General features: G+C 31.2%; 2 protein-coding genes across 7 annotated transcripts in view; one reads left to right on the forward strand and one right to left on the reverse strand.

Moving 5' to 3' along the window:
* Nucleotides 1–4,514: 4,514 nt before the first annotated feature.
* Nucleotides 4,515–8,551, reverse strand: LOC116775650 (protein lines). The gene is made up of 2 exons (XM_032668584.2): nt 8,352–8,551; nt 4,515–8,128 (listed from the first exon to the last, which is right to left on the reverse strand). Exon 2 carries the CDS (start codon nt 8,036–8,038, stop codon nt 5,597–5,599), a length of 2,442 nt encoding a protein of 813 aa, XP_032524475.1. The 5' UTR covers nt 8,039–8,128; nt 8,352–8,551; the 3' UTR covers nt 4,515–5,596.
* Nucleotides 8,552–9,129: 578 nt separating this feature from the next.
* Nucleotides 9,130–13,145, forward strand: part of LOC116775518 (serine/threonine-protein kinase Genghis Khan) — a 32,078-nt gene continuing 28,062 nt past the window's right edge. For all 6 annotated transcript variants that reach the window (XM_061525100.1, XM_061525101.1, XM_061525102.1 and 3 more), the window contains exons 1-2: nt 9,130–9,272; nt 9,949–10,118. In XM_061525100.1, the coding sequence (XP_061381084.1) occupies nt 10,058–10,118 (61 nt within the window). In that variant the 5' untranslated portion in view covers nt 9,130–9,272; nt 9,949–10,057. The remainder of the gene's footprint in view (nt 9,273–9,948; nt 10,119–13,145) is intronic.

Consider the following 13,145-nt stretch of genomic DNA (forward strand, 5'->3'; position numbering starts at 1 on the left):
TTTAGTTGTTTTTTTTTTTTACCTTATCTTATTAAAACCTCCTTCGACAATAATTATAACATTTTATTTACGTAATTAAGGACAGATAGTTTAATGAAAAATTAAAATGGTCGACGCGCTGCCATCTAGCGGTGGTTTAGCAAATTAGTTTGTGTTTAAAACAAAATGATGTTTTAATTTGGTATAAGTTATTTTTTACAACTACAATACGTTTGATCAAAATATATTAGATATGGCAATAGGCAAAATTGTTGTAAGTTCTGTTTAAGTCCGGAAATATCTGTGAAATAATTCATTTATATGTTACAGGGTATGATATTCTTTTCCGGATATAAAAAAAAATTGTTTTGGCTGTCATGGCCGGACATAGATTCAAACGTTGTTGATAACCCTCACATCCAGTGAAGCTATACGCTTCAGATACAATTATTAAAACAGAATTTTTTTTTTTTTAATTTATATATATATATATATATATATATATATAAATTAAAAAAAGATAGATACGCGACCATACATATTCGTCATAATCTACCCGTAGCTTTTCACGTGATGAAAAACAAAACAAAGCTGTTTATTTACATTTAAACTATCGGATATATCAAGATGATTTTGCGTAACTCAAACTAATTATTGGATATTTAAATGAAACTAATATTTTTCGGATATACTACGCGGATATTATTATTTCAAATTTTTACTTTCCAGCAACCGTGATCACGGTGGCTGGGAAGTAACTGAAACGTCGGGATTATGTAGTTTTTAAAATAATAAAATCCGCGTAGTATATCCGAAAAATATTAGTTTCATTTAAATGAGTAAACCTCGCGAAAATTTTAGATCTCATTCCCTATTGGATATACGGGATTTGATTGTAGTAACAACATCTGATGCAAAAAATAGACGATATAAGAATCTCTTTTTTTTGAAGTCAGTTAAAAAAACAAATACAGATAATGAGGTACTTTAAGTACAACGTGTTATGACAGGTTCTTAAATGGCAGGGCCAAACTTGTCTTGGAGCACGCTACTGTAAGGGTGGTAAGGCCCGTCCTACGTGAGTGGCTCAATAGGAGCCATGGCGCCCTCAGCATCCGGTTGACGCAGATACTTACCGGACACGGGTGTTTCAGGAAGTACTTGTGTCTCATAGGCCAGGAGCAGACGTCCCAGTGCCACCGTCGTGGTGACTGCCGCAATGATACGGCGCTGCATACATTAACGGAGTGTCCAGCTTGGGCTTGGACTTGCTCGGGGCCGTATGAGCTGCGAAAAACCTCTCGCTTCTGGCAGCCGTGTGTGTCATGGTAGGGAGTGAGTCAGGTTTTGCGAGGCTGTGATGCTCTCAAAGGTGGTGGCGGAAAGGGAGAGGGGCTGCCTCCTCTCTTCTTTCCCGCAGCAGACGCATTGGTCGCCATAGAGTAGTCCAATTCCGGCCACCGTAGGGCGCGGCTTGTGGAGACCAGATTCGGGGAATTATGTCGTCCGATAGCAGTTGCAGGTTTCGAGGCGGCGGCCCGTGTTCCGTGCGCGCCTCATATATGAGTCTTGTGGTCGGTTGATGGCCAAAGAGTGGTGGACGCGAACCGCCTGTCCATCTGGTGGGTCAGTACCTGTCGGAGGGTAGCGACGAATGCTTCGGCGGTACCCGTCCCTCTGACACACGGGTACATGAGGAACACGTTTGGTTTTTATTCAGTAAGAGTATGCGAGTACCCTTCGCCCTCCCCCGAGGGCGGCGGGGCTCCATGAGGATTTTCCAAACCGAAACCAAATAAAAAAAAACAAAAAAAGGCTACACTTGTCTTTCAATATTACTGTATCAGATTGAGAGACTATGACCAATTTTGCACTGTCATTTTAGGTAACCAAAAAGGTAATACATATATATTTTATAACTATATAAGAATGAATGTAATATTTGACAATCCCATCGTCTGGAGTAGACTACCCTAAAACTTTAAAGAGGGTAGAAAAGTACGATGTTCCCATATCATAAGCGACGAAACGATATCTATGTCATAACATCTTAAATAAAAACCCTAGAACTTTTTCTTCGCTTCTTACTTTTAAGTGGTCGTCCATAAATTACGTGACATTGTTAAAGAGGGGAGGGGGGCCGGAACAAATCGTATCTAATCCTATGTTTGATAGATTCTGGTCCCAGCAAATATTTTTTCTGATTGAAACAAAAAATAGACATGTTGTGTCCAATAATCTCTTAAGACCGCGCATGATTGTTTATGGACTGACTTAGAATAGAGATATTTTTTTTATTCACAGTAGCCACGATTTAAGAATTCTATAGTAAAATTTTTATTACACTTATAACTCTGAGCAATAATAATTACCGGTCTTTACTCGTGGTAAATAAAAGCACGAAGAATTTTATTTTACAATAATAAATCCACATTTTGTAAAATCTCAAGTGAGGTTGGAAGATGGGGTGGGGATTAAATAAAATCTCATCAAAAAAAAAATAAAAAAAACATGTCTCGTAATTTATAGACGCCCCCTAACAGCACTATAAATATTTATGAAAAATTGCTGTATCTACTTTGTCATTTCAATACTCTTGAATAGAGAAAGTATATCTGACAAAGTAATTGCAAGATGCTAGAAAATAGTAATAATTATATCACAAAATAGAAGTCAGAAATCAAAATTTTACAATAAAGTGCAAGTGAGATAGCCTCATTGATATCTGAAGGTTAGAAAAAGAGCGTAAATATAACGGACAATTTATATTAATTCACCAAAATTCCATCATATTGGTTAAGATACAAAAAAATACTACCCAGCATTTCACGCATTTGCTGGACGATTAACTCGCCGCATTTTATAGGAAAGGAAATTAATCCGCTAAGTTTTAGCGACTTTTTCAATACACAGATTTAAGATGTCATGGAAAATGATTTTGCAAAGTTTAACCACTGACGATATGACGAAATGGAATCTTTTGTTATAACTTCTTTAAAAGATAAGGGTAGGCTACTCCGGCAATTGAGGGTTGCTAGAAAAAGCTATTAAATGTGTAAATTTTGGGTGACTTTCAAAATGACAACTCAGAATTAGCTCTTTATATTACGCTTTTATTAGTTATCTATAAGATTGTTTTAAATTCATTGCTACAAAATGGCATAAGTTATCTTTGTAACTAACAATTTTATTTCTTTCATCATATTGTTTTTTTATTTGATAGGTAAGAAAACAAAGGACTGTTAATGGAGCTCTAATGAATTACTTATAACGACTGGCTGCAGTAGAAAATGTTCTTATAACGCAAAATTGACAATTTATTTTAAAGATTGTTTCAAAATATTATTTTATTGAGCCAATATAAAATTAAATCTGTAACCATATCTAAAACTGACATAGCCTTATCTATTCAGATTTATAATTCTAGATCCCTAACTTAGCAGTTTACATATAACTATATATAAAATCAAAGCTATGTTTTACTAGATACAGACTAAAATACAGACAAACTTTCAATATGTTCAGTAAATACTTATATTACCTCGCGAGATTTTAAAGGAACTTTCTCTCGATGATAGAAAAGGTTTTAAATTTTGCTGCATAACAAAGACTGAGCTAGTTATAGTTATAAAAAAAAATATTTCATGAAAGTAAAATAATTATAATTTCCTGATTATTCAATTGGAAGAATATAAGTTTCTTTGGACGTTAATTCTTTTTAAAGGCAAATGTCATACAAACAACCAGATTTATATAAAAAAAGTTAATAGTCTGTGAAATAAGCTTCAAAATTCAAATTGTACAAAACAGATGATTTGTTGTTTTTTTTTTTTTTGGGGGTTTTGGTTACAGAAAAAACGACCATCGACATAATTTTATAGAAAAAAATAATACTATCAATTTAACTGAAACTTATAATGGCACCTGATGATTGCGTTTTTCATAAAACATACAAAACTTGAAAAACATTTTGAAATCGTAGCTTGCTGTCATTTTAATGATATATAAAAAAAATGACTTTCAAATGTAACTTTCTATAACGATAATGACAAAAGTGGACGAGTATTTTACGGAAAAATTAAATTTATTAGTACCTTTATACTTCTATACCTTTTGAAACATGTCGGCGAAGGTTGTATATGGTAAAAGATATATAATCTGTGCACATATTTGTTATTATGACATTCTATACAAACTATCAGGGTGTTGACATGACCTGTCCCAGATGCGACAATAGATCTGGGTCGAGCACTTAGAAAATGCAGGCCAATTCAGATGAAGAGCAAATACTCAAAGCTGAATATAATTACACTACAGCTTCAGTTTTAGTTGTAAATTAAAAATATTGTTTCTTAATTAAATAAAAGGCATGACGTAATATCCGTTAAAATATTTTTTCTTTAGTTCTAATATTATTGTCATGTTCATTACGAATCCCCCAAATTTAGGATACCTAAATTGGGTAGCAATAGTAAAAATTTTTTTTTGCACAAAAATCTTAAAATTTGAAACCTGAAAGTAAATAAAACCATAAATTACGGATCATGTACAAAAATATTTTGTTTTATTGGTATATTAAATTATAACTTAAAATTTACAATAAAGTTATATTTATATGAATTTAATTATTGTCGTCAGAATTATTATTTTTTTTTTCAATAATATGAATATATAAAGTGATCGGTAACAAACGAATTATCAAGTAAAGTCAAGGTTCATGTTTCCACGTAACTATACTATATTAATGGCAAGAATAATTTAACATCAAAACTGTTCGTATATAAACACCGTGGCAATTTTAAATGGCTGAGATTCAGTGACATAACAAACATAATAATCAAAAATACAAACTATTAATAAAATACATATATCTAGATAACAGTCGGAGGTCAATCTGTTACAATGATCGTGAGTAAAAAAAAACAACACAATTAATTTATTTATAACATGATTTTAAAAACATTTTCGTCCTGTGATTTCATGAGTTGTGACAAAATTTAAAAAAAAAAAAAATTTTCAAAGTTTCCTAATTACATACAATACTAAAAAATATTACATTTATTACTTTTTTTTTTTAAATATAAATTAAGTTTTTTTTTTTCGTTTAATACTGATTAAATTTTACTCCTTAAACAGTAAATGGCTATATTTACACTGGTTACGTTTTATATAATTTATGTATTTTATAAACCCGCATTTTATATGCACTAAAATTAATTATATATACAAAACATAATAAATTATGCTATTCCTATGTAATAAGCGACCGTTTATATATGTATGTGTATATATATATATATTTATTATGCTGTATATGTTAATGAAAGGCACTGTTCATTACAAGGCACTTTTAAGTTTAAAATTTCGTGATTAAATTAGATATATTTTAACATAAGAAAAAAAACATTATTAACAAATACAGGAAGACTTAGAGAAATGTACTTTATTATTTACGATTACACATGTAACATTAAAATATAAATTAACTAATTATTATATTAAAAACTAAGCCAATTAGTTTTGGAATGTTATATCGCCAGTCTTTGAGTTTTATGTTTTTTTTTTATAGATTCTAATTTTAAAATACTTTAGTTGCCTGTTTCTTGTATGTATTGATTCAGCTAAATTCATTTCCTTCATAGAGACTTTCGCAGACCTCGAGCAGTCTCAGAACTGGACTGATGTTGTATGGGAAAAGTGATTTCGATACTAGCCTACTGATTTGTAAACGCAACCTTATCAAAACCCTCATAGTATCATCCAGGCCTCTCGTTGTACCCGGATCCATTTGCTGGCAGGTGTCTAAGAATTTTGGCCAGTTACGTCTCACATATTTTAAGAATCTCAACAAGTATAAAAGAAAACAGGTTTCATTGCTGACAAGATAATCTAACAACACATCACTATCATGTGCGACAACCCTGAGGAATTCTATGAAGGACATAATGGGATTCAGCATTGGTATTAAGTCGGGATACATAGAGTTCCTATACACTATACCCACGGTTATATCTAATGTACACACCATAGATTCAATGAGATAATCATCCTGCTCGCTGAACAGATGTATCAACATCTTGGTGAATGGAGTCTCCGGGTGAAACTCTAAGCGATTCCTTATAAACACATCCAATTTCTTAAGCACGTCCCGTATTGATCTTTCAACTATTTGCATGTCCTGTATAGCGTTGTAATCTGACGAATCTATTGAACTGTCCGATGAGTCACATCGCATCTCTTTAACGGTGACTGCTACGGATTTGAGGACCAGCAGTGACATTCGTTGGAGCATTGTTTTGTCTACCTCAGTCCGGCTTTGTGTGGAATCTTCGTTATCATCTTCACCATAACTCTGATCGACCAATTGTATTGATGATGATAACGGCCCGATATCAGGTCCCAAAGAATAATCATGTATCACTCTACAGTCATGTTCCAAAAACCCAAATCCACTTCTACTACTTTGAACCCTAACTTCACTTAACAATCTAAAGTCTTTCACATACCTAACTATAGAATGGGCTAAGCAACATATTTCCTCCGGCAGTATATCCTGAAGGGCCAACGTTGAGCCATAACATAGGACTTCATTAAATAAACTAAGTAAATGTGCATATATTAAGCCCGGAAGCATTGTATTCCTTAATAAATCTACAAAACCCTGCAAGTCTGCATAAAATGGCTTGGTATCAATGACGGAGAGATTCGCTTTGACACTTATAATATTCTCCCACAGGGAGAAGAAAGTTAATATACAATTTTCAGCATTAGATAAGTTCAGGTACCTTAACAGAAGCAGCTTCATGTTTTTTACTAGAATTGGCCAGTGATGCTCTAAAGTCTTTATAGTTAAACATTTTATATGAGATGTATCAAACGACTCGGAGTCTGTTAATATCACAGTTATGCATCCATGCTCGTTAACTCTTTCTATCCTTGATTGAGAAGGTTCTGGAGAATCAGCCGGTTCCATTCTGCTGTCGGATTGGTCGTGAGGGAATTTAAAGACAGGCTCATTAAGTTTGAATGTGGATGTTGGTTTACTTGTCTTACTATCAGAAGATGTTGAAGGTGAGCTGTGGGTTTGCAAATTAGAAAATGCACTATGTAAATTATCACTACGTGAACTAGAGCCCGCTGACGATTGCGAGCTCGAGCTGCCTCTAAATGGATTATCCTCCTGAACCTGGATGGTGCCGGGTGCATTAGCATAACTAGTCTCATCTAAGGGATGTTGCTCCACATCCTTCCATTCAACTATCCTCTTGATTATATCTAAGCTGAAATTTATCTTTTGCACAGTAATTCTATTAATTCTATCAAACAAGTAAACATTTTCGGTGATCTGCTGCAACCAGTTTTCATCGACGGTGTCTTTAGATACAATGAGGAAACTGGCTAATACTCTACATGCGACGAAGGTTATAAATTTGCTCTTATGGTCTGCTAATTCTACAATCTCTGTTATCCAGTCATGCCTGTTTCTGACAAAAATATCACATGCATACATTAATCTGGAGCATATAGTGCCAACATTGTTTTGTTTCAGATAAATATCAAACATTAATTGCATTGTTGACAAATAGGTGAGGGAGCATGTGAGAGGCCAGGTGTTTATATGTAAGCGTCTGTCGAACAGCTGAGATAGCGAATTTTCATTAAAACCACACAAACATTGTCCAACTAAAGCGTTTTGGAATACGCGCAGTTCACTGAGAAGATTATCATCAGCCACGGTCCAGTTTTGATTATTATTAGAACACGAAGGTATAATTTCAACATTACTATCACTAGGGAGCCTCAAAATGGTAGAACAATCAACCGCGTCTTCACTTACAGTGCCACTGTCAGGAGACTCGCCATTCCTGGATGTATAGTCTCCAGAGCTATCCGCAAGAGGTGTCTCAGAGTCGTAAATGTCAGGGAGTATATCCTCCGCGGACTTATCACTCGCTTCACTGATATCGGGGCCATCTATCCTCTGCTTTTTTTTCACAGGTTGATCTGAAGCCATTCCTTCATCTGACGTTGGAAAACAAATTTGCCCTCGTAAAACCATGAACCCGCGTGTTTGGGCAGCCAATATATAAATAACGCACTGTTAGCGAACCCTCTGTATTCCCATAGTGTTGATTGATGAATGATTATACTGAAAACATAAAGACTTTTGAATGCATGACCTTTCTCAGCTACTCAGTTACGCAGATGACAAAGATACAGGAATTTAACGGCTTAATTACACTTGTATTAGCAACCTCGTAATTGTTATTGAAGCTGAATGGAATTTAAGTCAATAATATAGTTTTAAACAATAAAAATTACAAAATTGTTGTAACATATAACTTTCCAAAATATTTTGATGGCACACATACCATTGATGCGAAGATGAGGTTGTTTAGGCACGTTTTCTTAGCTCTGGTATCCATAAATCACCTTTAGATATTCACTGAAGTCCAAAAACTTTAAATATTTCACAGTTTTATGTGATATTTTTGGCAAAAATATGTAAACTCTTCATTCACAACTTTGTTGAATAGAAAATCGACTCCATTACGTACAATGACGCTCTATCAATAGAGCTCCTTTATGTCATGGAATTTTGATATCAATGTAAGCTGAAAGGAGTATTGCTTAAAAATATAAAATAAGTATATTAATTTATGAATAACAGACACATTTTAAGGAAACCATCTTAATTGAATAATAAATGAATCTAATTTAATAAAAAAAAAATATTTAACTGAGGTACTTCCGGTACCATATACGATAAAGACGTTGCCAGTTTGACGACTTCTGAATTTAGCAATTCCAAAATATCTAGGATTTATAAAAAAAAAACTTTGTATATAGTATCTTAGATATCTTTGTTGTCAACTGATTTTATTGATGTAAATTGTAAGTTAGAATATTTTTTAAATAAATAACTTATGAAATTCTATTAATGATAAAAAAGTATATTTTACTATTTCTATATGTTTCATAGAAACTGTAAATTAATTTTTTTTTTAAGTTTTATTATTGTTTAGTATCTAGTCTAAGATCTTTAGAAATACATTTTTAGTCTGAAATATATCAAACACATAGAAATTTTTATGCCGCCTTTGCATTTATTTGATTGTAATAATATATTCAATAACAGTTCTAATTTTGTAATGGCAACTGCTTATATGGTAACATTTTTAGTGTCTTCGACTCTCCTAGGAAAATGTCTGCTTTCGAAAGACTTGAAAATAAATTACTAGCTATTAATTGATAGTTTTATTGATAATTGATAAAAGTTTAATAAATAACAGGTGAATATCCGTCGTTCATAAAGAAAATATGATATAGAAGTCGTCGCGATGACTCATCGTTGTGTTTTTGCATAACAATCGATAGAATAAATTTAGGTTAAGATATTTGTGATGTAGTGCGGAGTTTTACTATAAAATGTTAAACAGTGTTTTTACTAATAAATACATCGATTACTGATGTTATCGTTCAAAAGATTATAATTTGGTTTATTTATAGTCTTTATGCGGAAACGTATCGACATGTCATCGGCTCGTAGCTTTACTTTTTTTGTGTAATAAATGCTATGCTCTCTAAATAAAGTTCAAATCTTACCATTGCGAAAGCACTCCAGTATCGCTTGACATTCACAACCTTGTAATAAATAGAAAGCATTAGCCTTTGAATAAATAGACAATGGGGGAAAATGAGTTACAGATTTCCTGTCAATATTTTTATAATCACCATAATAATAGGTACTGTAGCCAGCAACCCAATAAACGCAGATTTTGAATGGATCTATTTATAAATGTCATTTATATTTATTTTAGAACTATTTTCCAACACCCACCAACTATCAGATGTTGGTTTACTATTTATATACAACCATTGATATTATTTATATAACAAACAGAGGTAAAATACGAGCACTTTTTACGTTTTCATATTATTCATGGCTTCATAATTTTTTTTTCACAGAAACTTTGAAAATGGAACACAATCGGACCGATTGCTAGTTTAAGTGTTAAGTGCAAGTGTTCAGGACATGATCCGTTTTGTATTAACCTGATTGTGTCAGTGAATAACAATGTCCGACGAGGAAGATTCATCCCCCGACTGGGCGTTGGCCCCGACCAACAACATACCAGGTAATAAGAATTATCGACATAAATAATATTATGCACCCATTAAAACGCCCATACAAAACTTTAAAAGCTACTCATAAAACAATAATGAATATAAATTAAAAAATATTTATTAATATTATTATAAATAGTAGGTAATATTTATTTTAATTTCTACTATAGCAACTAAATTATAAATTTTTCATCTATGTTATCAGTTAATAATCTGGTAACATTGAATTTATATTGTTTTTTATAACTTTAAGAACACACTAAATGTATTTACCATCTGTTTGTAACTTTTCTAAAGACTTAAGTTTTGAATTTAGAAGGCACGTCAAATCAGTTTGGAACATAGTTACCATACAATACCTTCATATTTTATTTAGCAAATACATTTTTTACCTGTGGATATTCTTATATATTTATCTTTGTTATTATCAAGAGCTCAACATTAAAAGCAAATAAATAAATTTATTAAAAAAAATTCACTAGCTAAAGATATGAGTTATATACTAAATTTAAATTATTTTCTAGAATACTGTTGTATCTATCGCACTACCTTACTGAGCATATTTTATTTTATTTTAGTAAGTTAGTCTAAGTTCAAGTATACTGTGATAGATTTCTAAGATCTTGAATTTCCTTGAAAAATAATTTTCATAGCCTTACTGTAGGTATAAGGGTGAAGAGAATTAATTCAATAAAAAAGTTATATAGTATTAAAGGGTTCCTTAAGAAAAATAATAATTAATTCTTTATATTATACACAAATAATTAAAAGTTAGTAAGATAATTTTAACATATATTTGTATAAACGGAAATTTTTACTAAGCCTATATAAAATATAATAATTTTTCGTGGTAAAAAAAATGATGTTGGAAAGCTCTAAACTAGAAGCAGACAAAATAGGCATTTGTTTGGTTCAATTTGAATTAACCTTGCGTTTGACTGTGTAGGAGTTGTTGTATGTTAGACCCACGTGAAATAGAAGGCAGAGACATTCATAGGCAGATAGAAGTCTTAATTCATGTAGAATTGTATTGCTTTGCTATGGGATTCTGTAATATGTATAGTATAACTGATTATATATATGTATATATATGTATATATATATGTGTATATATATGTGTATATATATGTATATATATTTGTTATCAGTACAGGCATACAAAAAATTTTAATTTAAAAAAATTCCTTAAACATATAAAACCTACTAATAAAAGGATCTTTCTATTGTTGAATTGATAGCGCTTAGAAAAATTATAAGCATATTAAATTGATATTTAAAGCAGGTTTTACTATTTTGTATATTTAACAAATGTATGTTAGTAAAAATTTCAAATCTTATCGGTACCAAATGTGGCCCCTGTGGAACCCCACACCTTGAGAGATACATTATTTAACTTGATACATGTTATTACAACTATTTGAATTCATTTATATATTTATAATGGATCTGTGAAAGAATTTTTGACCAAAGTGTATTCTGAGTTATATATATATTTTTAAATAAGTGATTCACATTGTCAAATGCTTTGCTAAAATCTACTTGTATACCCGTTTGTTTGTTACAAGTATGCTATAAAGATTGGTAAATAATTTCGTACTGTGAGGTGATGTTAATAATGTTTTTTTGGGAACAAAAAACTTCGATAAGATCGTACCAAAAAAAAAATCTCATATAGAAATTGCATAGTCTATAGTACATTTAAAAAATCTGATGGCAACACTAGTTAATTAATAAGGATGTTTGGTGGTTGGTATTCTATAAAAACCTTTGGAGAATCCAATGATTTTCATATTATTAAGGCTATATATGTTAGTGTCATTTAAATTATTTGAAGTGAACCGAGTGATACAGACACGGAAATGTCTAGCAAATATTTCGATATTTTTTTTATCCTGATCAAAACACAGATACGGATAAAGACAATGTTTATTATGTCTTTTATATTAATAACTCCTTGAAGTAAAATTACGTAATGTTAAAGATATAAAAAAAAAAAATTATACAGGAAATGAGCAGTAACATCATTTCAATTCATAGCTTTAATTACAACATTTACGATATTAGTTACGATGTAATTCAAAATATTCCGTACACCGTGAATTCGTCATAATAAAAGCGAGGTTTTGTACGAAGTAATTAGTACATTTAGATATCCCTAATTTGGTAAAATAAAACTTAAATATTTCAACCATGGCATTAATTATTGCAATATCAAAATTCGTGGCACATTCGTTGATACGATACCGTTTTTATTATTTCATAATAAGCACGTAACATTACGAAGGTTTGGGGAAATAATTGCTATTTAAAGTAATGTTACGAGTTTTTTCTTTATGTGTACAAATGATATTTTTAATAATTTTACTAGTGCAGTGGAAATTTGTTGAAGATAATACACAAGTGACACACTTGTCGTGGTAGTTATTTTTATCAGTACCAGATTAAACTAATGTTACAAAACGGTGGTAAACAAACGTGTTAGTAAGGGACACAATACTGTGTTGTTAGTAAGGGACACAATACTGTCTTGGTAGTAAGGGACACAATATCGTCTCTTAAGTATTAAATAAGGACGTTATAGAAATTAATATATATATACGTTCGTTTTTTTAAAGTAGTTTATCAAAAGATCTGCCTATAATTTGTTAAAACTACATACAGTATATTTTTGAGAATTAAGTCCAGAATGTTTATATGAAGAGGATTGTATTATAAATGCTATCAAATAAATATTCTAATTTAGTAAGTCAAGATCTATTTTTATGAATTAAATTTAATTCTATTATATTCTAAATTTAAAAAAATATAGGTCTCTATTAAGAAAAAAAAACGAGTATTGTATTAAAAAGTTGCCAGCTTTATAGCTGGCAACTTTTTAATACATTTGGCTGAATATTTTATACTCATAATTTGTTTTGTATAGGATACATCTAAATACTTAATAGTAAATAGTATAAATGTCAGTATGAAATAGATAAATACGTAATTAATGCTGAAATTACAGAAGGAAAATGTTGAGGATAATATCTCTTATCTTA

The sequence above is a fragment of the Danaus plexippus genome, chromosome 27 (assembly GCF_018135715.1).
Source record: "Danaus plexippus chromosome 27, MEX_DaPlex, whole genome shotgun sequence".
NCBI classification, from domain to species: Eukaryota; Metazoa; Arthropoda; class Insecta; order Lepidoptera; family Nymphalidae; genus Danaus; species Danaus plexippus.